The sequence below is a fragment of the Protobothrops mucrosquamatus genome, unplaced genomic scaffold, assembly GCF_001527695.2.
Source record: "Protobothrops mucrosquamatus isolate PMUCROS unplaced genomic scaffold, P.Mucros_1.0 scaffold110, whole genome shotgun sequence".
NCBI classification, from domain to species: Eukaryota; Metazoa; Chordata; class Lepidosauria; order Squamata; family Viperidae; genus Protobothrops; species Protobothrops mucrosquamatus.
In genome coordinates, this window is record NW_015386482.1 from 787,349 (window position 1) to 812,586 (window position 25,238).

At 34.0% G+C, this 25,238-nt stretch overlaps 1 protein-coding gene across 1 annotated transcript in view; it reads right to left on the bottom strand.

Moving 5' to 3' along the window:
- Positions 1–222: 222 nt before the first annotated feature.
- The window catches only part of CFAP58 (cilia and flagella associated protein 58), a 58,650-nt gene continuing 33,634 nt past the window's right edge, over positions 223–25,238 (bottom strand). Inside the window, exons 14-18 of the mRNA XM_015812781.1 lie at positions 24,557–24,668; positions 24,029–24,133; positions 4,379–4,498; positions 2,734–2,867; positions 223–1,008 (exon numbers count right to left, since the gene is read on the bottom strand). Of these exons, the coding sequence (XP_015668267.1) occupies positions 888–1,008; positions 2,734–2,867; positions 4,379–4,498; positions 24,029–24,133; positions 24,557–24,668 (592 nt within the window). The 3' untranslated portion in view covers positions 223–887. The remainder of the gene's footprint in view (positions 1,009–2,733; positions 2,868–4,378; positions 4,499–24,028; positions 24,134–24,556; positions 24,669–25,238) is intronic.

Sequence of the window (25,238 nt, forward strand, 5' to 3'; positions counted from 1 at the left end):
AGTAATCTAATGCCTAACATTAAATTAATTTGTTTCTATGAATAAAGCACATTAATATTCTCTACAATAGTTTTAACATTTAATTCTGTATTCTTCCAAAGCAATGACCTTTTCAAAAGAATGGTTTTCTAAAAGAAAAAATAAGTATTTATCATAATTTCTCTTTGGATCTAATTTCCACCCCTAAGGCAAGAAGAAACATTTCACCACAAAGCCACATTCAAAGCAGTTTATTTTAACACATATTTCAGCACCTCATACAGTGATTCCATCATATGACTTGCTACTGAATGATAAAATCTCATGAATAAAGAAGTTTAGGTATTGAAAATCATACATAGTTTCATACCTAAACAATTTTTAAATGTTTCTTCAAGCTTCCTCACATTCCCATCTCCCTAATAAATTTTGTTATTGCATATTACACATGACTACATTGCTATAACTTAATGCTGTTGTATGAAGTTTATAAAATTTATTTTTTATATTTTCTTAAAATATTAATCGTGTAAATATATTTCCTGGGATTTTTAGGATATAAATTCAAGACAAGGTAGTCGGAAACAGTGTAATTTTAAAACAACTGCATATATTACATCCAATCCTCAGTGTATTTTTTGCAATCCATTGACTTCAAGAGAACTAACTTCCAAATCAAGCATTTTTAAAAATGCAATATAAGATTATGTTGCTCTTATTTATTTGTTTTTTTAAAAAAGCATACTCTACTGATATCAATATAGTAAGATGTAGAATTCTTATGAACTTGCCTGTGCCAGAGTTTTGTGAAAAGAACACAGAGATCTTTGGAAACCAATAATATTATCCATGAAAAGCAATACTGTAGGGGATGCCACAACGTGTGACATTATGTCATGATGCTATAGTTATGCCACAATTTTGGGAGGTGGGTTGCTAAGCGGGAAACCACCTCCAGTGAAGCGTGGAACTCTGGCTCTTTGTCCTGCGAAGTCATGTTCTATGTTACTCAAGGCTTTCTCCTTTTCCCTTGAAGATGAAGAAAAATAAAAGAGAAAGGAAACAAAGAAATAAGATGTATATTCATAATGGCAAATATTCTATCAGAAGATCATTTAAAATATGTTGATGAAATACATCAACATTTTAAGCATCCACAATTAGACATCTGTTTGAATCTAATTAAGTAACTGCTGATTGAAATGTATTAAAAATTGGAAATGAATCGCTCTCCTACTGTTAACCCCTTGAAATAGTTTCTCATTAGAAGCTGAATAATTATAAATGTTGTAATTCAGAAATTCTAATCTTAATACCACTCTTCAAAATAAGTATTTTTTTCAAATGATCATCAAAGGCAAAATGTGATATAGCTCTCTGTGTGTGTGTGTATGTGTGTAGTTTGTATATACACATTTTATAATAATTACATGTGTTCTTTTAGACAAAACCAAGACTATCTATATAACTCTAAAATGTTATGTTCTTCAGAATTTGTACCATAGGATGAATAAACACTGCTTTAATTTACCAGGCTAAAGAGAAAAAAACAATTTGAATGTTTATTCAGCCATTTAATGAGGACCAAGTAGAGCAATGTAAGGAACCAATTTTTGTGCACAGAGATGCATGACTGCACAAATGCTACAGAACGTTCCATGAAATTCATTAAACCAATGAAAAATTATGACCTTAATATAAAAGAAGTATGACTAAAACCGAATTCAACACACAGACAGCTAAGTTAAAAAATAACTATATTGCTTTCTGCAGTTCGTAATGTTCCAATAATACTTAGATCATGTCCTAAGAGCCAAAATGTTTATCATGATTTTAAATAAACTTTAAATAAACTTAGGGACTACTCATTTGTAATATACACACATGCATGTCCAAGTCAAATCTTTATAGGTGGTCAATTAAATTGTATAGAGCAGTTGTTGCATTAGTGCTATACAATGGAGACATTGCTATTACTTTATCTTGCTATATCTATCTGAAAACTGGTGCAATTAAAATATTTGAAAAAATACTATAAACCCATGAAATTATACAATAAAATTAATTCTCAGCAACGGTAGAGAAGGCAAATCTCTGATTGCCTGCCAGCCAACATTCTTTGCACCTCTTTAATTTATACGAAGAAGCAAATCAGAGCTGATTCACACATTCTAAAACCACCTGTTTTGTTTATCACAACAGTTGCAAAGTGCATTAGCTGCATTCAGCAAAGTTCAGTAGTACGGTTTCAATCATATCCACATTGTAATATTTCTCCTATACTATTAGTTTCCATTAAATTGGTAACGTAGAAAACAAATATTCTCAGCAGAGAACATTTTGGAAGAATATTTTGTAATACCTTCACTTGGTGAAAAATCAGCATTTACAAATCTATACAAAAGACTAAAAAGTTTCTTAGTATTGTCATAAGTGAATTCTGTAGATGCATAACAAATTAAGAAGACCAAATATAAGTACATTCTGATCAATATAGATATATGTTGGTATTATAATTTGGAGCATGATAAAACAAATAAATGGATTAGAAATTGAGAGAGATGGGGCATTTCATTTAAAGTAACAGAAAATGCCAATTGTGACCAATCTCAATTATCTAATCCTGGGAATATGTGTAACTTACGTGTAATAAGTAACTTGAAAAGTGCTGTTAACTATTGGAGTTCAGCTAGTCATTTTTCATTAAATACTATTCTTGCAATTGTCTTGATTACAATTATTAATACTTCTTACTTGTTTTCCTGCTCCTTGCGTTTTTGAGTGAGGTATTTCTTCTTTATATTCAGAAGTTCATTTGCAAGTCTTTCAATTTCATATTTGTATTCTTGACTCTGTGATTCATACATATTCAGCTCAGAAGATAAAACCTTAAAAAGCCAAAACAAAGCCTATCATAGTGTACCAAATCAGTGATTTGCCTTTATGCTATTTTAAGTTTTTTTAAAAAGTGACATAAATCCATCCTTGGAACAAGGAGAATCTTGATTGCACTGAGAGGTCACAATTAAATCTTTTAGCATGACTTTATGCAGGGAATGCTGCCTACAAAAGAGACAATGAGAGTTCTTTCTATACTTACCCCAGTCTATGAAATTACAATACTCCCCTAGAGATACTCATCTCACTCCTAACTTTGGCCATCCTGTTTAGAAAAGCCTTAAGATATGAGATAATTTCTTAATAAACTCACTACTATTCATTGTCAATCTCTGCTTTTTTGCAATGTTTTAATCTGGCTTTTCTTGTTTTACACAAAATCATAGAAAGTAGAGTTTGGATGGGACCTCTAATCAGTTTTGTCCCTTACACAGTTTCTGCAAACTACTTATGAACAGAAGGGAAATAGTTTGACTGGTTTATCAGAAAATTATGTTTATTTGAAAAGGAATTGAAGCTCATGTAACATTCTAGTAATGTCTCCATAGAAGGATCCACATTTACAGTATAGCAATGGTTTATTAAATTATTTTTCAAATCTTAATGTGATAAACGTTTCACAAAATGCTACTCTTGACACAATTAGGAAATTTTCACACAAGCTTTTAGTTAATTGAGTTAATCCTGTCTTTTGCTCCCGTATGACAGTTAGGATAAAAACTCTAACAAACCAAAGTAAAACTTCATCAATGTTTATTTAAAATTGTCCTTAATGTGATTCATTAATATTATCCAGAAATGATTTCCCTAGTTTTATAGATTTTTGTTAGACTAAAGAAATAAAGCCTGCAAGAAAAATTTGGATCAGAGCAAAAATGAATCTAGAAATATTTATTATTTACATCTGCACATTTCCTAAAATCCTACCGACAAGACAAAAGGGTAACCACCTCACCATCTTGATTGTTGACAGAATCTTTTATATTTAGTATTAGGTTTCTCCTGGGCTGAAACCCCTTAACCAGGTATTCAAGAAGTCAAGAAAATTTAATAAGGGTTGATGTAAGAAAACTAAGAAGCAATTACAAACATTGCTGTACAATAAAAGTAACTTCTATTTATATTGAAATCAAAGGTCACATTTTATGCATCTTTCTCCAAGCTCTGCAACACCCTGGAAGGGCCTCTCTTTTGGGCAGGAGGTCTGATTAACAAAAGTGTTCCGAACTGAAATTACTCTGTTTTTGAACTTGAAACTTCTCATTTGAACTCAAAACATCTTTACTAAGATCAGAACACTATCATGGTATTTCTTATATTGTGCTATAACAAAAAAGATAGAAAAATATCAACATTCTTGTGGCATACACTATGAATTAAGATGTTCAGCCCAATCTCTAAGTGTTTTTGTAAATTACAAAAATCTATGCTTCGTTATTTATTCCCAAGAAGACTAGGAAAATTCACCTATGTCTTATTTGCAATGAGTTTAGTCTCTTACTTTAAGCTGTTTTGTCTTCTCCCGTAGAGTGTGCCGATACAGCTGTAATTGTTCTGCTGCTTCGGGCCCAGGCTGACGAGCTAAAATGTGTTTCAGTTCCACATACAATTTTTCCTTCTCCTAGAAGACACAATTCAATATAAACCAAAATATTACACCTGTTCTATTTTAGAAAATAAGGGGGCAAATATGACAGGATCAGAAAAGAAAAACAAGAATCAAAGAGTAAACATCTTAGGAAGGAAGCTTGTTTTACTTAACTTTTTCACAACTGAAGTGTATCATTGTTATATAAATGAAACAAATTAATTATTGAATTAAATGCTATAAATGGGATTGGATAATCTAGTATAGTTTATATCATACACTATAATATATAGTACACTTTATAAATTATAACCTATGTACAATGCAATCCCACTACCAACAAAAGTTGTGAAGTGCTATATGAAAAATGTCATCTAAAGTTCGCAATAAAATTATACGTTATGATGTATTTTTTAAAAAAAAATAATTTACACTTGCTAATATTCTAGTTCACAATCTTATTTATTCTGTATATGAAAAATGTTGCTGTCTTATAATGACTTAATGTGAACTATAATGAGTGTTTTATATAGATGGAATTTATAAAAGTAAATTTATAAGTAATTCAGTTTCTTAGGTTGTAAAAAAGTTGTAGACTAAGGGCTTGTCCTCAGCTTACAAAGTTTCTTCTCACTAGGTCTGCCACAGGGAGTTACATGTCTTATGACATGCATAGGACAGTACTTTGCACCCCTGGCCAATATATATTTACAATTCAATATCAGTTATTGACCTATAAGGATTAAAATTGGGAAATGGCTATTTGGAGCCATTTGGGTATTATGTTATTGGAGGTGTCAGTCATTGTTTCTTCACGATGTCACCTACTGACCATAAGAGACACTAGGGTATAGCTAGAAAGTCTATTAATGTGTTTGTTTTTTTCTGTCATTCTGCTTCCTCTTTATCAATAACATTTTTTAATCTTATGTTACTTCCTTCTGCCTTTATTCACAATGATGCATGCATCGACCACTTACTCTCTGAGTTTGTAGTTGGGTAGATGCTAGGTTTTGCCTATGCCTCTCAATATTTCTTTAGTTTGTTTTCTTATTGTTATAATTATAAAATCTTGTCCACCTGTCACTGTTCGGTTTCAGGTATCACTTTCAAAAATGTTCATACATTCACACACATACACAAACTCTAACAATGTCAACCCCTAAAATTTGGGGGGAGGGTCAGTAGGTGTAAAAAAAGTATTTACCGCAATTTCCAATAACGACATGTTAAAGTAATGGGCATATATGACATGCTCTGGCATGAGTCACTTTCATTCTTTATGCAAGATTCCAAATGTTTTTTTTTTGTTTGTTTCATTTGGTGGCACCAATTATAGACTGCTGAAAAACAAAGTTTTTATGTATATAATCAAATCTAGGACTAATGGTTAAAGATTTTAACTTTTGGCCACGTCTCCTCTTCACAAAATTATAAGAAGTAGAAAATCTTAGAACTAGAAAGAAAGAAAGTCAATAGGAATTTTCATATGACTATGGCAAATTGTTTCCTTCCTCATCCTGAGAAGGTGACATTTATAAGAGAGATACTGTCCACTATTTTTTAGCTGATCTGCTAAGCTGTTGAGGTGCCTAGTTGGGAGAATAGAATTTCATGGACACTTCCTTTTTTACCAAAGCAGGAAAGTGAAAGCAACAGTCTTCAAACAGTGACTATTTACAAATATCTACATGGTGAAAAATTGGTTTTGAAATTAGCCTTAAGAATAAATAGGAAAAAGAGTCCTTGTGAGACTTACCTACAGGACAAACTCAAGAATTTTGGAGTCAGGGGAGATCAGGAAGGGGTGAAGAGACGCGGCTATCCTTCCTTTGAAAAGTGACTAAAGGAAATTACTTGGGGGATGGGAGGTTAGATGACCCATTGAGAGGTTTCTGTCTGTTGTCTTACTGAGTTCATCCTTGGTCACCATTTTTTTAAATAATTCTGCTAATATTGTTTCTTACTGTTTTAATATGTTTGTAACTGTCCAGAGTCATATTTGAGATAGGCAGCCATATAAATGTATTGAATAAATATATGTATGCGAGGGGCATGGCAGACTCATCTATATTCTGATGAGAAAAAGATTGTTAATCAACTTGTTGCTTTTAATCCCTGCACAACACTATTACAGGCTCGTTACAAGCCAAACTGCAACAAATTAGAAAAGTTGTAACTCTAATTCATGCATTCATTCAGTCATTCGCAGGAGCCGTAGTGGCGCAATGGTTAGAATACAATATTGCAGGCTAACTCTGCCAAAAGCCAGGAGTTCGATCCTGACCAGCTCAAGATTGACTCAGTATACCATGCTTACAAGATTGGTAAAATGAGGAACCAGATTGTTGGGGGCAATATGCAAATGTTGTAAACCGCTTAGACAGTGCTGTAAAGCACAATAGAGCAGTATATAATTCTAAGTGCTATTACTAGACAATATATCCGCCTTGCCCCCTCAATTATGTTAATGCTTTTCTCAGTCAGCAACCAGAAGCTATCTGAAGTTCTCAGCAGTGAGATAGCTCATTAGCTGAAGAAACTATGTAACCTGTACTTATTTTTATATGCTTTTATCTACCTACAAAGCTAGCTTGCTACCAGATTTGTTTCTAGTATGTATATTTACAACTTAGTCATGGAAACATACTTAGAGGGAAAAGTGTTCAAGTCTTTTATTGAAAAGTGAAAAAAATAATTAAGTCATTATTAATACTGTTGTCTACTGAATATTAAAAGGTAGCTAGGAAAGAAGTACTGAGGGTTTAAAAGCCAATGCTTAATAAATTATCATTAGGACTGGGAGAATGGATTGCACAATATATGAAGAAGAAAAGAGAGAATAAAAGAACTACTTGGATAGGTCTGTGTATTGAACTCTACAGAGCATAACTGTTCAGTTGATTTAAAATGCAAAACATTTCAGAAAAATATAATCTTGATTTACTAAAGGGAACAAAAGTGGCAAAAATAAACCCTATTCCTTGTAATTTCTTTGTGTTACCATTGTTATGCCCCATCCTTTAGGGCACAGAAAGTAACAGAAAGCGAAGAGTAGTGTAAATGATAGAACACACACTGCCTAATACCAATTCAAATCTGTCACATCATTCCTATGTCATTACACTATGCAAATACATTCATTTTGGAAAATTACCCACAATTAATTGCCCGTGACAAAAAAGAAATCCCTCCTGCCAAATCTTACAAATATACCATAAATGATTGATGTCAACAACTATGGACACACATATGACATTTTTGTGGACTACAATATTTTTGGTAAAAGGTACATTTAAGTGCAATATGTTGAAATATTAGTGCATGATCTGTTTCAAAATTTTTGATACTTATTTTGTTGTATTTCAATTTTCACCCAAACAAATTGCAGTCTCTTCAGTCTTACAAACTTCAGTTTTACAAGAACAGTGGACAGACTGGATCTGACAGATGGTAGAATAAACATTCAAAATCATCTAAATAAATTCAGCAGCTAGAAGGACAAACATATCATGTGTCACACAAACAACACATGTATAACAATAAGAACCAGGGAATAATATTGGCAAGGATAATTTAAGTCTTAAAGTAAATCAGCAACATGATTAAGTGGCATAAAAGTTCAATACTATTTAAAATTGGATTAACAGAAGTTTCCATTCAAAATTTGAGCATAAAAATAGGCCTTATTTGGAGCGCCATGCTCATTTTGCAACAAAATGATTCAAAGAGCAGCAAGGATAATAAATAATTTAAAGGCAAAATTGTGCTGGGATAGACTGAAAGGTTCTCTTTACCAAGATTAGAGAAAGAGAAAAATGAAGAGGAACAGGTTAATTTGCTGATAATTATTAATGTTAAGGAAGGAGAACAGGTATTTGATATGCTTGCTAGAATTCTTAGCACTAGGCTATATACAGGTAGTCCTCAACTTATGTCCAGTCATTTAACAACTGCTTGAAGTTCTAACAACCTCGAAAAGGGTGCTTTATAACTTCTAAAATACTTTCAGCCATCATAAAATGTCATGCTACCACCCATTCCCTACAGTTATGTAACTTAATTTCAGTGGCTTGGCAACCGGCTTGAATTTATGACCAGTTGCAGCATCCCACAGTCATATGACTAATTTATTATCTTTTTTTCAGTTTCTGGCTTTTTTTGCCACTTTCCAACAAAAAAACATCTATTCAGGAGAGTGAATTCAGAATTATGACCATGTAGAATGAAATTCCAATTGTATCTGTAAGTTGAGGATTATATATACTTTTTAATTAACTGATTTTTTTCAAAGAATCCCTAGAAAGGCATTCTTGAATGTTTTAACATATAGGGAAGGAAAAACATTATATTATTTTCATATATTGAGGCCTACAGATGTCTAGGAAAACTAAACTGAAAAAATGTTCTCAGTAAAAATAATGTATATTTTAGTGCATGCTACATAAACAAAGATTTAAAAAAAAAGAATTGTACAAAAGGTATTTGCAAAATGGATTGAGAAGTTTGTAACTAGTTTACATCCTGAACAAGGAGGAATAAAAAATATAAATTGAATGACAGATGCAGAAATATATTCTCATGATCTAACACAAAAACAGATCCACAGAATATTTCAAGCACCCTAAGGAAAAAAATCAATCTGCTGTGATTTTTCTAAAAAGAATTCTGAATATTATTTTAGGCAGGCACTTGCCAAAATTCTTAAACTTCTCTAAACCTCATTTAAGTAAGTTAAGAAAAAGGCTGGAGGCTAGAAAATAAACAAAAACATCTCTGTAATAAACTATTCCATTTCTACTGTTTACCACTAATCCTCTGTTTTAAACAGATTTGTTTTTTCATGCATTTTAAACTTTCATTATCTTTCCCCTCCATACTCCTTCATTCATTTGTTCACTGGCATATACCCCACAAAGATATAGAACACACACATACATGAATATGTACACATACATGTACATGCATATGTAGCTGTATCTACATCTATATATATCCATCCACTGCTATAATGTATTTAATGGAAGTTAAATTAAAAAGCATTATTAGCTTTTTGGTATATGGATATAATTCTCATCAATTAATATTGTTGCACTATTGTAAATTTCAGTGGTGCACTGAATCAGGCCCGTGCTAGAGAAACATTCTTCTTCGCTTAAATCTGAACAAGAACTTGTCTCTGAAATGAACACAAATTTTTTTCTTGTAGATTGAGCAGCAATAAATGTTTTGAGCTGCAAAATGGCACACATCAGAAAACAATTCTCAAGCAATGACAACTTTTAACTATAATTTAAGAATATTTACTGCAGTACTATAGATGAATCTATTTCAACTCAGAAAGCAATACACCAGGACTCTTGTGGAAGCCTAACTGTTTTAAAATCAGAGTCCTGCTTTTCTAGTGCAGCCTAACATTTACATGTTGAAGTAATACAAGAATGTATGAGATGTGAGGCACTATCAAAATACATTTGCTGCTTAGAAAACAATTAGATATTTATTTTTTATATCTCTTTGCATCAATAGACAAATTGTAAAAGAAGTAAACTATGTTTAGTAAATAAGGATATGAGGTATAACACAATATAGGTGGTTTTGCTGCTGTTAGATTATATACATCATATATATTGGACAAGTCTGCTGGGTCAGAGGTGCTTACTTATTATATTATTGCATATTTATAATAATTAATATATAATATAAAAATTCTATTTTATGACCCTGTAATCTTTTAATTAAATATCAAATGTATGGCAACATGTTTTGTTTTAGGTAAGGCATTGATACATGCTTAGACAATCTACTCATAAACTGATTTTACAACTTAATATAACAAGACATTGTATTGTATTGTATTGTATTGTATTGTATTGTATTGTATTGTATTGTATTGTAGTGCGGTGCGGTGCGGTGCAGTGTATTGTATGTAGACATGCATGGACTTGTGCAAATTCAGTGTATCTATCTTGTTCTTTCTGGTTCCTAGAAATATAATTATGCAGGGGAAAAGGGAAAAATATAATTCTTTTATAAGAGAAAAACACCAAATTGCAGAACAATGGAAAATTAAAGAAACTGAGGAGATTTTGACAAGTTACTATTATTTAAATAGTTGAGTTGGGGCTCTGACCATATCAGCATGGAAAATATTCCCGAATGTTGATCTAAGTCCACACAAATCTATTAGCATGATGCACAAAAATTATACAGAACAACTGTACTTATACAAAAGTAATAAAAAATAGTAGTAGAAGCTTAAGATTTTTTCTCTGAAATCCAGAATCTTTAGATTTTGTTGAAGAGCAGGAAGCATATTGAATTTAAATAGTTGAATGCATATTAAATGTAGCTCAAATTAGTATCATTTTAATAGCCAACATATTAACATTGTCAATCTGCTTCATTTTACTTTCTGCTTTGTAATAAATATTTTTGCTCCACAGCAAAAACTTTGTGGTATCTTCCTTCTCTGTTGGGAATTTCAGTTCAAATTTGCTCACACATGGAGCCATCAGAAAATTATTTAATTTATTTAACCGGGGAATAGTTTTAGCCATTCTCTGGCATCCTAAGAGAACAAAATGTTCTCTGGGATAAGGGCAGAATAATATGTTACACATATATTTTTGACAATCAAAATTACTGCAGCAAAGTAAGTGTACCTGTATCTTGCTTGAAAAATAGTATATACATTAAAATACAAAGAATAAAGTTGTCTCTTGGCACCTTTTTGTCAAGGATAAGTTAGATGAAAGTAAATAAATCCTACATAATACAACAGGTGCAATTTCATAATAGAATGAATTTTAGCTTTAAAGGAATGTTTACATTCTCCTAAATTATGGAAAGGTTTAAATATTCATGGAGATGTTCTACAATGAACTTACTTTTTGTTTGACTGTAGTTTTCTTTACTTTATACGTAGCATCTTTAACCTAAGCATATCTCAGAGGTACAATGACATAGGTGAACGGAGGAAGAAATAGTGAAGGGGCCAATGATAGCATGGGCGAGAAATGTGGGCCGAAATATAAATCTGGAAGAATGGGAAAGACTATGGAACATAAATTGCAAACTGACACTGTCAACTGCATATAGGGAAAATCAATACAAAATGTTCTATAGATGGCATTTAACACCGGCGAGATTGGCCAAAATGTATAAAAATATGAATCCGGAATGCTGGAAATGTAAAAATAAGGAAGGAACATTCTATCACATGTGGTGGCTGTGCCCTAAAGCAAAGAGCTATTGGGAACGGATAGGAAACTGGATACAGGAGATAACTAAGGTGCAAATTGAATTCAAACCTGAACTATTTATTCTGGGTATAATAAATTTAAAGATCAAAAAGCAACTCCAGCACATCATTATACATATATTGACAGCAGCCCGTATAGTATATGCTCAGTGTTGGAAGAGTGAAAACATACCTACAAACGATATGATTATATACAAAATTCTTGAATGCGCGGAAATGAATAAACTTACACTAGAATTAAAAGACAAGGAGGCAACAGAATTTTATGAAATATGGAACAAATGTTATGATTGGCTAGAACAAAGAAAGAAAAAGACATGATTACTGATGTAAATAAATTGTAAATAATATATATGAGATGTATAACACAGTTTTGTTAAGGGAAAAAATGTATTTTTCCAGTTTTATTTTTGTTGTATAGTGGAAAAAAGGAAAAATTAAAATTAAAAAAAAAGAAGCACCAAGTCGGGGTGGGAGCACAGAGGTGCATATTTGGCCACTGACTTTCTGGGGAAGCTGGCAGGAAGATTCCAAATGTCAACCACATGATTGCAGGGAGCTTGGCAAACTGGTTGTAAGTGCAAATGCCAAGCTCCCAGGCCATGATCAAATAATTGCATGAGTGTTGCAACAAAGACCAGTTGTAAGTCTCTTCATTTAGCACTGTCACAACTTCCAAAATTGCTGAACAAATGCTCCTAAATTTAGGACTTCCTATAAGCATATAGATTGTAATAATTCCACACTGATTAAAAATATGATTTCTACAAAAATTGAATTTTAGCCAACACTAAAGGATATATTCTTCTATACTAGTATAATAAAACTGAATGAATAAGCAAATAGACATTTGGGTTTGAGATTCAAATTCAGTCATGAAGGTAAAATTCTAACTTCTGAGTGAAATTGCCACTCATAAATGTGGTATTTACATTGTCATATTGAAATCGCAGTAATATTTACTTTAATTGTACAAGAGTTCTCTTATGCCTAAACAATTTACTACCATAGGATTTCATGTTCTACATTTTTAAAAGAGAAAAATACTATTGTAGATTTCCCCAACCTTTCTGGCTTTGCAGAATGGGGGGGGGGGGAAGAGGGGATGGTTCCATGTGAGTGGCGGGCGAACGGCAGGCACGCATGCACATTGCTCACGCAAATGGAGTGCATGCACTCACCCGCTGCTTGCTCAAGTGGGGATGCGAGCTTATCACCCCCACTTCCACAGCCCGGTTCTGAATGGCTCAAGGCCCAGTAGTGGGCTGCGGTCCAAGGGTTGGGGACCCCTGAACTATTGGATCTATATATGACTTTTTAGTATATCCAGGATTTCACAATCTGCTTCTTAATGAAGAGTACTTTTTGCATTTTCTTTTAGCTAACCCTTTTCTGTATCCAGCTTCATTATGATCCTGACAAGTCTTTAAAATGACAGGCATCCATAAGATTTTATGATTTCATCTGTGTTAATCTGAACATATAGTTAAATAAGCCAGACTTTAGCCAGTTAGAAATAAGATCAAATTTTAAAAGGGAAACAGCTTAGAAAGAGATAGGTTAAGTTTTAGAACAAAGACAAAGCTATAGAATTCAATTTATTATCCCTACAAAATTATTGTGTTAGTTACTGTACTTGTTCACTAACATAATTTAATAATAGTATACAAATAAACACATGTTCCAAACAAGCAAGTGAAGTGCCTCTAGTACTAACCATGCATCCTTGGTGGCCAAAAAAAACCCTGATACTGGGATATTCAAGAAATTAAAAACATAAGCAAAGTTTCCTCAGAGCTTTGAGACACCACTGTAGTTATGCTTTCCAAACTCAATTATTGAGGACACTGTAATGAATTAGGCACTGCATCTGTTATATCTGTAATATGATCAAGTGTCTCACTCTAGTGCATAATGTTGCTTTTGTGTAACAAAGGTGGTCATTTCTAATGCATTTGTTTTTATAATGTCAGCACAAGGCACTGTAAAGCTGCATGCTTTGAAAAAAGTAGGGCAGCATATTCCATTTTAGATTTATTTTTATTAGCCTGGTAAATACACATGCAATACGCAGCTATGCATTTTTAATGCAGGCTTACAAATAAATATTGTATAGATTTTTGCAATTCTGTAGGTGCACAATGAAAAACAGCTTACATTAAAAATGTGGTGGTGGGGTTGGGGAGATTACAGGGCTTTCCTGCCTCTCTTTCTCTCTGCCCAAAGTCAGAGAAAATTATGTAGGAAAGTTCCACTAAGAAAAATTCTATATTTTCCAATTATTTCTATCAATAAATGTTATAGGGCTTATGTAACATAGTGAACATGCTAGCCATTCTGGTTTGTAAACTACAATCCATTTCTTAAATTGGCAAACAATGACTTATCAGGATGTGTGGATTCAGTTAAAACTTTAGTAGGGCAGAGAAACCCAGAATAGTTCATAAAATCATAGAAGATATTTGGTCAAAAATAGAATATTGAGCAGTGGATCAATCTACATTACAGTAATCCATGCAGGAGATGACTAAAATAAGACCTCCCAATGCCGGAATGGGCACAATAGGCATATAACCTGAAGTTGTGCAAAGACCTTCACAATTGCTACCTTGTTTATCAAGCAGGAGTTTTGAATCCAGAACAACTTCCAGATTGCACACTGCATCATCTGGGGCAGCTCCACCCCATCCAGAGCTAAATAAAGTAAATCCCAAGATCCAGGTGTCCCAAAAACCTAAAGCCACTCAGTGTTGCCAGAGTTGAGCTGAAGCCTGTTGTTCCTCTTTCAAGCCCCCACAGCCTCCTGACCCAAGACATGGTGTCAGCGCTAATGCTTCATCTGAGATTTTCAGTTGCTGATTCTGGCACATGTTCATCTCTAGCTACATTCACTATGCAGATGGAAGCACTGCTGCTGAAAAACCAAGTACTATTGGATGAAGTGTTTCAGTTAACAGCAGCTTTGCAGGACTGTCGAACCATCTAAGGCTGAATATTCCTCATATGGCATCCGTGTGACTTCCTTATTGGAAAAAATCACCACTACCATCTCCTGTAAAGTGTGGGGGAAGCCCAGCACATTTGCAGTATTTCTGAATCAAGTATCTTATACATTCAGCCCCAGGTAGAGGGTTTTGTGGATAACAGAACCCAGGTGGGATTTATTATAAGTCTGATGACAGTGGCAGTGCTAAATGAGCTATACAGTTCCTGCTATAACAAAGCCGTTACTTAATGATTTTCCAGGATTTATAGCTGAAATTATGTTTAGGGACTATAAAGAGCCATGTCAGCAAAAGTGCTTAATAGTATAATGCACTGTAATTTCTGGGTTATCACACATTTAACCTGAATCATGGTGGCACTGATGCACCATGAGAGCCTTGGGAAAGAGACTGAATGAATTGGCAAAGATGAATCAATCTACTATTCTACTAAAGTTAATCCAGCTGAATAGATGGCTGGTTTGAATCTAGACATACTCAGCATTGCTGGAGTGTATTTTACAGCACAGGCAATAAGGAATATTCACAAACCAATTAAAGTGATAGCAGAAGAACTCATACAGTTGAAAGGAACCGGACCTTGCTTTTCTGAAGAAGGACACCATGTAAACATAGTGGGATGGCAGGGTATTTTTACAACAAGGACCCAGAAGAGATGAGGAAAACATGCTCCATGAGGGAAACAAATGCTCTCAGATTCAGTAGGGGCTATAACAAAGGAAATGTTTCTTTGGTTTACACTATTCCTTTACACATTGACTACAAGAACCAAAGCCAAGTTCTCTGTCTTAACTAAGCTGGATCCTGTGGTTTCAGGTAACCTCATGGACTAAGATTTTACTTGTTCATATCATATAGCGTCAAAAACATTACTGCCATTTAAATGGAAACCACTGATAGATAACCGTTGTTCAAAGCAACCATTATCCAAAGAACCTCCCTTTGCCTTTCCAGGTAAAGGATAAAAAGGAAAAAAGCCAATTACTACATAGCAAAAATCATACCTTTCTTAGTAACCTTAGGGATGGAGCTCAGAGTGCCCATTATCTTATCATAAATTTGTCTCAGGGAATAAGTTCTGTTCAAGTAAATGCATGGAGTCCTGCTGCTCTCTAGTGGCGATGTTTATTTTGACAAGAGAAAGAACTGGGCAGAAAAGAAAGAAGCATCATTGCTACTTGTTCCATTGTCAAGATTTGCTGTTAAACTGAGGTGGAATGCGGGAAAGAGAAAACTATTCATTTAAGCACTGTTGCCATTATCTCTGTGTTGAAATCTGATATTGTAATTTGCAGGAAGGATGCTATGAAGTGTTTTTCCTCAAGCAGGAAGAAATACCCTGAAACATCTGCCATGTAACTCTGCCATTGATCAGATCCCAGGGGCTGCAGGGAACCTGTATCAGCGTCCGAATTGGAAAAAGATTTACAGCAGGGAGTCATTGGATGCTTAATTTTTCCTGCAGCATCTCCTATTACATTTGTCAATAAGGTTTTCAGAACTAAGATTTTATTTCTTTATTACTACAACCTCAATAGAATTACAATTGCTTGTTTTGAAGCATACATTTATTGGGATGACCAATAATGCCATAAAACTATAATGTCACAGTATGTGGAAAGTTGGGATCTGTACTGACATAAAGACTAGAGATATGGAATGGCATTTCAAACCCCCTCCCCTTCACACACACACACACACACACCGATATTTTTAATATACTGTGATGCCATTCAGTAACTGGAATATAATGGAAAAGAAAATCAAAGGAGACTTACTCATCCTGCACTCAACCTTGCTAAAGGCTTGATAGAAGGCCCAGGTTTTCAAGCCCCTTCAGGTCACCAGTGGGCGTCATCCAGATCTCAGGGAGAACCTCATTCTAGAGTGCAGGAGCTGTTACAGAGAAGATGCACTTCCAGGGTACTGATATAATATATGTTTAATTGTGCCAACTCTGCCATTTCAAACGATCTGGAAAGATAACTGGTCCCTCAACTAATAGGCTCTATGCTATGTATAGGTAATAGTCAGCATCTTGAATCACATCTGGAAGATGTCAGCCCTACCAGATAAACCAGATAGAAAAAATGGCCAGATGAGCTCATTTTATATTATTATAAGGCTACATTAACAGAATCTTGCAAGTCTGAAGGTACAAATCTCCTGCCATCACTTTTAACAGCCTGATAAATTAGGGCAGGCTCACTATTCAGCAACTGTGGGCTCTTCCCTCTCTCATCTGATTGTTCCCTAGGCAACATCTCTTCCCCTCATGCAATGTCAATATCGCATACTAATACAGCTCATGAAACAGAGATGCTATATAGGCATGCCAAGTATGGACTAGCTGAAGATTCTGGTGGTCTTCAAGAGCAGCCTCATGTAGACTGCATTGCAGTAGTCAAGCTATGAGATTATCACGGCATGAGTGACTGCCTGAAGGTCCCCAAATAGGAAAGGCACAACTGATACAGCTGTGCAAACGCATCCCTGGCCATAGTTGCCCTTGCTCCTTGTGCAGGAGCTACGCATTCCAGGAGACCCCAAAATTGTGCATCACTCTTGAATGGGGTACTGCAATTCCATCTCAGAGATGGAATACCCAGATCAGTCAGAGATGGAATACCCAGATCTATAGAAGGGAAATAAGAGCTCCGTGGCCCTAACACCCACACCTACTTGATCTTGGTAAGACTGAGTCAGACATCTAAATTATACCATCTCCTGGCACAGGGGCAGAAAGCTGATAGCCTCACTTGGCTGGCCTGGATCCAAAATATAAATGGGTATGAATAGCATGTTTAGATACTGAACCACAAACTGGCAGATGACCTCACCCAGTAGTTTTATGTAGATGTTAAATATAAGGGGAGAATGAATAAAACTCTGGGGCACTGCACAAAGGAGAGGTTCATGAGAATGATCTCTCCTCCTCAATTAGCATTGACTGGAACCAGCTCAGGAGTCAGCTCAGAAAGATACTGTGGTTGATAGCATCAAAAGTAGCTATGAAATTAAGGAGCACAAGGATGGATGCACACCTCCATCCTGTCTCCACCACAGGTCATCTATTAGTATGACCAAAACTCTCTCAAAATGTAACTTATAACTGCTTTTATACGTTTATATGTATTATAATAGGACAATAGATTTCCTGTGTTTAGTTCTCATGTAGTAATATTTTACATGCCACCATTCAGCAGCCACTATTTTTTGCAAATTATATATACCCTTTACATGTCTTTCCTGCAATAATGCCATCCCCTTCTGTATCAACAGTTGACAAGTGGATAAAAAGTTGCTATAAAATATTAATCAAACGAGTATCATGAGGACAACAAAATATAGGCAGAAGATGGCAGAAAAGCCCTGCATTGGCAGTCAGAACTAAGGTTTGGCTGCCTATAAAGAACCCTCAATAAGACACCAGACCTGAAAATAGATCCATGTTTTAGTGCCCTCTTCCTTACAGAAGTTCACATTGTCTTTATCCTCTATAGAGTTATCAGCATGTTGTTTTCATCCAACCTCATTGATCAAACCAAATTCTTCATTACAGGTCAGCCAGACTAAATAAAACTTACTAAAAGAATTTACAAAATAGAGCTACAAGATAGAGCATCAAAAAGAAAGTGTACAGGATAAAAAATATACAACCATGCTCACATTATTTTGTTGTTCAGCCATATACGAGCTTTACAAATTGTAAAAACAAACTTTGCAATGCCAGGAGTTAACTTGGAGTCCTTATCTGCTAGTAGAAATTTCATATAAAATCCTTCAATCCATCTCCAAAATGGAAGAGATGTCAGGAGGTACCTTTGCATATATCTCAACAAAAATAGCACAATATAACAGAATATGAATTTGTGTTTCATTATTACCATTTTTACAAGGGCAAAGCCATTTGTATATGAGATTCTAAGACATTTTGCCTCCAGCTGTGCTGATGGTATAATATTGAACTGTACTAATGTATATAAACTTGTCAAAATTAATTGTTGTGAGTTGGTATAGATACAATGGTGTTTTAAACTGTGTATCGCTGTGGTCCAATTGTACCCTGACTCTAACACTATATATTTGTTGATGTTTTATCTTTCTTTGTATCCAGCCTACATGGAACATGCACCTCCCCATGAGCAGCACCTCTTTAATAAAGTTAGCAGTTATGGGATGGCAAATGTGAAAACAAGTAAAGTCACTGGAATAAATGGACAGTTTTCTCAATGGAGGAAGGGACCTTAGATCCTCAAAAATTAGTCAATCAAAAAAAGGACAAAAAATTATAAATTAATCATGAAATGCCAATCCAACAACAAAGAGAAATAGGGGAATTCCATCCATCTTACCCAGGGTCTGAATAAATTGCCAGGTTTTCAAGGATTTCCAAAACATTATCAGGGATATTTTATTAGGTAAAAGGTAACTTAGATAAACATAATAAATTTAGTGAAAAGTCCAGAGTCAAATCAAACATACTTCTTGGCATACAGGAAGTCTGTGGTTACAGGAAGTAGACGAAAACTGTTCCTAGCCTCCCTGTGCCTGTATATATATTTCTAGTATACCATTGCTTCCTAGAGCCCTTAGTACCTTATAGACTACTTTATTGTGACTGTTGCATTTTCCAACAATATTTACAACTTCCAAAATTCAAAGTGTTCAGAGTAAATGCTTTTTTCCCACACAAAAGAGACAGTGTGGTTTACTAATAAAAGTGTTAGATTAACATTAGGGAAACTCAATTACAGTCTACTTTCAATCATGGAAGCTTACTGGTTGACGTTAGGATACTTACTCATTCTTAGCCCAATCTATCCAACTTTCTTGCTGTGGGGAAAAATCAGAGGATTTAGCGGTATGAATGGTATTTTGAGCCCCTAGAGGATAGGTGGCATGTAAATTGAACTAAATAAATTAAAATTAAGTAATCCCTATTATGCATCATAGCACTCTAATGCATTGTAGTCAATTAAATAAAAAGTATAAAACGGTTACTTTTTTTAATCTATTTTGTGTGTAAGCTTTATAAATATATATGTCTGCTATTAAGGAAGATGAGTAAGTTATCACAGGATTATGCAGAAGGAAAAAGAGACCAGGTTTAAATTTATTTTTCAACTCTCCCTGAACCTATTAAATTAAACTATATTAATTGCTTAGTTGCTGAAAATAAAAAACAAAGGTAGCTCTTTTATCCTTCTGTTCTTCATAGTAATCACTAAAGAAGCAAGCTGCAAAGTCCTTCCTCAACCTTTTGTCCTGTGCTAAAAGCATTTTCCTGAGGGACAAACAGTTCTTCCAGGAGATCCATGCTTATAGCAATTACTCAAAGTAAACAGAGCTACAGCACGTAGGTATGAAATATGGTAAACAGAAATTCAGAGATGACTTGAATGAATAAAGATTAAGGCTATGTTTTATTATTTATATTTAATTTAAATATTTTCCTTTCAACATCTTATTGTTGTGTGAATGCAGCAAATTAGCTACTATTATAATGTTTCTTATGAATAACATCAAATCTATTTAGCATTATATATAAACATATACTCCAAGTGCTAAAGTTTACTGGATGAGATCATTATATTTATTCTTTATCCACTGAATGTCCCAGTGTTCAGAAAGCTACAGTAGATATTTGAACAACCTCTAATGAAGTTGTAGCAGTCTCTGTGATGGAATATAGTAAAGAGGTGAATTCCCAGGAAGGAGGGGTACATTCCAGTGGAGTAAGAGGCAATTCAGTCCAGATGTTAGTTGTGAAAGAAAAAAAGTGAAAACAGCCCTTCCCTAATAGTTCACAGAATATATTATAGATGCAGATAGTAAAGTGCTCAGTCTGGCAAGATTTTGTCTATACAGTAGATGTGAAACAATAAAGAACTCAGCTTAGAAGAATCACCATGTGTCATTCTTGGTTTTGGGCCTGACAGTCTCTGTTTTAAAGTACGGTATTCTGAAAAAATAAAGATGCCATGCTGGTAAAATAATTTCACTTTTACCCAAGCACCCTAGAGTTTGTAAATTAAACTGACCCAGCTGCAATGAAAGATGTATTAAAATGTGCATATCTGGGGGAATGGCAGATTTTCCTATAGCAAATGTATAATATAGTATATAGGGAAGCATTTATTTTCATATATCACCTTTACCCATAGCAGAAACGTTTAGGGAATAACAGAAATTATCAAAAAGAGATATTTTTCCTATAATCACAGTGCAATCCCTGAGAGAGAAAGTCAAGTTGGAATCAGAGCTAAAGATAGTAATATGTTATCTATCTATAGGCACAAGGGCTTTAATCAAATGATTTATAAAATATGGCAGAAATGGCTGGGGTACAACATGTTCCTATGTACTATTTTAACAGCAACTACTGCCACAAGAATATTTTATTTATTATTTAAGGGATAGAATCCTAATGGACTCAACAATATCATCTACAATAGTCTATAATCATATTTCCAAACAATTAACATCAATATAAGCAATAATAGCCTTTACTTCAATTTGTTGTTTGAGGAGATTGTCATTCATGAAAAACTCATAAGCAATGTAATGGCATCATGAGTCTCTAGACTATAAGATTTTTGTTACATTTTTAATTTCATAACTGTAGAAAAAATGATTATATTTCAGAACCTGCAAATCACAAATCCCACATTGAATGTTAAGAATTACCAGAATCAGGATGCTTTAATTGCTCTGTTGGGTGTTTTATTATTCTGTTGTTTTACTGTAATTACTCTGCAGATCAGAGAGAGTTAGTTTATTTTTAATTATATCAAAAACTCCTTCCAAATATCAGGAACATTTGGGAAATTGCCTGTCCCACAAAGGAGAAGGTGCAGATGTTGGTTTTGAAAAGCAAATATAGACATTATTCTATTAACAAACTTTCAAATTGCAAACTTTTGCCAGTATGAACAAACCTATCCACACCCAGAAGTTGGGAGAAGGCAGGAAGGGCCCAGCTTCCCTTGCACCTCATGAGCCCAAAATGAAAGCCCTCCTGCTCCCTCCTGCCCCAGGACCCTTTAGGCTGGAGTTGCAGACAGGTGCTGCACACTGGCAGCCTCACAGCAAAATCTTGCTTACTTGTTGAACTTGCAAACAAAGTAGACTTACAAATACTGTCTCAGTATGTAACCATTCATAAATAGGGGACTTCCTATAGTAGATCTTTTTGAGAGCCAGTTTGGTGTAGTGGTTAAGGCATCAAATTAGAAACTGGCAGACAGTAAGTTCTAGTCCTACGTTAGGCATGAAACCAGTTAGATAATCTTCTGCCAGTCACTTTCTCTTAGCCCCAGGAAGAAGGAAATGGCAAATCACTTCTGAAAAACTTTGCCAAGAAAACTGCAGGGACTAGTTTAGGCAGTTGACAGGAGTCAAAAACTAACTCAAAAACATAATCAAAGAAACTCTTTTTTACAATAATTAGGATTTATTAATTGCATTTAATGAAAAAACATTTATGGATGCATTAATAATATCCCTATTGTTTCCTAAAATGCATTATTAAGAATGTTTCAGAATTAAATCTCAGTGAGTTCAGTGGGGCTTTCTAGTAAAAAAAAAAAAAGTATATAAAAAGGCAGTTTAATGGCACCCCACTCATTCATTGGGATGCCATTAAACTCAATCGGCTGTTAGGATATATGTATAAGATATTCCCATTAAAGTCCAAAAACGGAAAGATTCACAAAGTATAAAGAAAAGCCAAATGGAAAATTTTAACCGAAATGACAATTTCTCAGCATTCTATATGTATTCAGATTTGAAATCCTGAGAGAATTCTTAATTATTTTTCTGAATCTTAATAAGTTCCCCTATATACCTTTAAAATGTTACGCTCGGTTCTATTTTGCAGGGCATGTCTTTTTTTGCTATTCTGTTACACATTTCTGAAAATCAGAATGTGATTTTTAGAATGCCGGTATAGGGCAGAGATCTCCAGTTTTCTTATTCCTAAAATCAAAACTCTTTTTAATCATTAGAAGTCATCCACGGTTTTAATGGTTTTGCACTATTTAACATACATTGCAAATGCCTCTTTATTCATTTCTGGTACTGTAATGCATTTAAATGCATTCAGTTCATTTACTGGTTGTAATTACAGAAAACCCTTAGATTACTCTCCCTTACCATCCTAAGTCCTTGTATAATAAAACAAACAAAAATATCTAGTTAAACAGTCACTGAAATGTTTCACCAACAATATAGTCTGTTAACACATATATTCAGGTAGTTTTTGAATTTAAGAAGGAATGTATGAGACAAAACTATATTCCATCAACACTGGCTTCCTGATGAAAGAAACACATTTCATTTTATAGAGTAAAGAAAAAAGATGCACTAAAGAACTGTAATAATGAGCCATCATAGAGATATAGCAAGACATATAATGTTAAATCTTCATCTCTTACTCAGAGCCTGAATAAACTAGGCACAGAACTATTCAAATCACCAAAGTAGATCCCCCAAATGATCTACAAGATGATGATGATAAAAGTACTGTAGCAAGAAACAGATCACACCAAGATAAAATCAACAATCCACTTAACTCTTCTGACACTGTACTAATTGTTTTTTGTTTGTTTGTTTATTTGTTTGAGAATAGTATTTAGCAATAGCACTTAGATGTATATACTGCTTCATAGTGCTTTATAGCACTCTCTAAGCCAGGGTGTCAAACTCGCCATGTCACGTGACGTGTCACGATGTATCGCGACTCTTTTTGCATTGCCAGCAATGAGGTGGCCACGGTTTCGGTATGATGAAACCGGCCCGCAGGCCAGCAGTTTGACACTCCTGCTCTAAACTGTTTACAGAGGCATGAACTGTTACTATTTGAAAGAGGGATTAGGGGAATTTTTGTAAATGAAAATGGAGATATAAATACTAAATGGTTAATTTTATAACCCTTGCTAGACTTTTGATGATTATTAAGATATGCTGAAGATTTAGAGATGGACCTATAGAAAATTGGATGAGATTTGAAATGAAGAACTATTTGGTTGACTTTTAAGAGACAGTGTTAAGTTGTCTTCACTTGTTGGAGATGAACACGTTATTATATTAGTTTTACTTGTTTAATATAATCCTCAATAAAATTATTGAAAAAGGACTATTAGTTATAGTGTGTGGGTACAGTTAAAATATAATACAAACTTATACAAAACATTAGTACATTTACTGGAAAAAAATGCCTTTTATACTCTGGAATACAATATCACAAGTAATATAAAAGAGCATATTGGATGCATTCAATGTCAAACGTACCTGGAGAAGTAATTCTTTTTCAACAACTTCTTCGGTCTTGCTAATAAGTCGTTTCTGAAGTGCATGTATCTTCTGTATCAACTCATAAGTACTTGGGTCACTGGCCTATACAAGAGGAATATTTTCCTTGATTAGTTGTAACTTCTATGACTTTCTGTATACAGTATAGTATTGGTGTAGATACTTTCCACACCAATATAATAAAACCTGTTAAAGAATAATGAAACTTTAATTGTGTTAGTTATGATTTGTCATAAGAAAGATTGGGCAAAAAAGACAAGTTTGTATAGGTAGTTGGTGATAGTTCATATGAAATTTCTACTTCTTAGGTTACTAACTTGGACTATCAGGTCTAAATTGCCCCCACAAAAAGCAATTGTGAAGTCTTCATATGGAATATATTTAAAGCTTGAGCAGAAAAATACTGAGGGTGAGAACAGACTGTTGGAAGATCCATTTTTCAAATGTCTTATATTCTTCTTTTTTTAACCAGTTATCAATTTATGGGTATTTTGGAATTAATTATACCTCCAATTTTCTCCATCTGTGAACATTCATTGGATTTTCCAGCTCTTCTTCCAAGGCTCTACAGCGTGTGCGTTCCTTCAATAACTCCTTCTGCATATGATAAACTTCCTGCCTTCAAAAACAGATTCAATATAAGTGTCATGAACTCAGTTAATGAGCTCATATTTAAAAATATGTTTAGCTCTCTCCTCTCCTAAAAAATATTTGTACAACCATCGTTGACTCTCATGTTTTCTGGAATATTTTTACTAATCTTGATATATTTTGTAGAAGTTTCAATTACTGAAATAAAAAAAAATTCACCAATTATTATAAATGAGTTTTATTATATTATTTTCAGATCCTCTAATTTACTCCTTGCCAAATATTATAGTAAATGTCATTATATAAATAAAATTGACCACATCTTCTCTCAAGAGAAAAGTAGAGAATCTGAAAATAGTATAATGGTATAATAAAACTCCTCCAACTCTGTAATTCTGTTATTCTATTATATATATGTGTTTTCTAAATTAAGCAATGGGATATCAGTACTCTGATTTCAAAAACAAATGAAATACAAAACAGTAAAAGAAAACATATTGAAATATGCAAATATTACTTAGAATTTTGTAGTAAAATAGCTATGCTCATAGGGTAGATCTCAAACTTTCTTTCCAAATGTTCCTTAGCCCCACTTTTT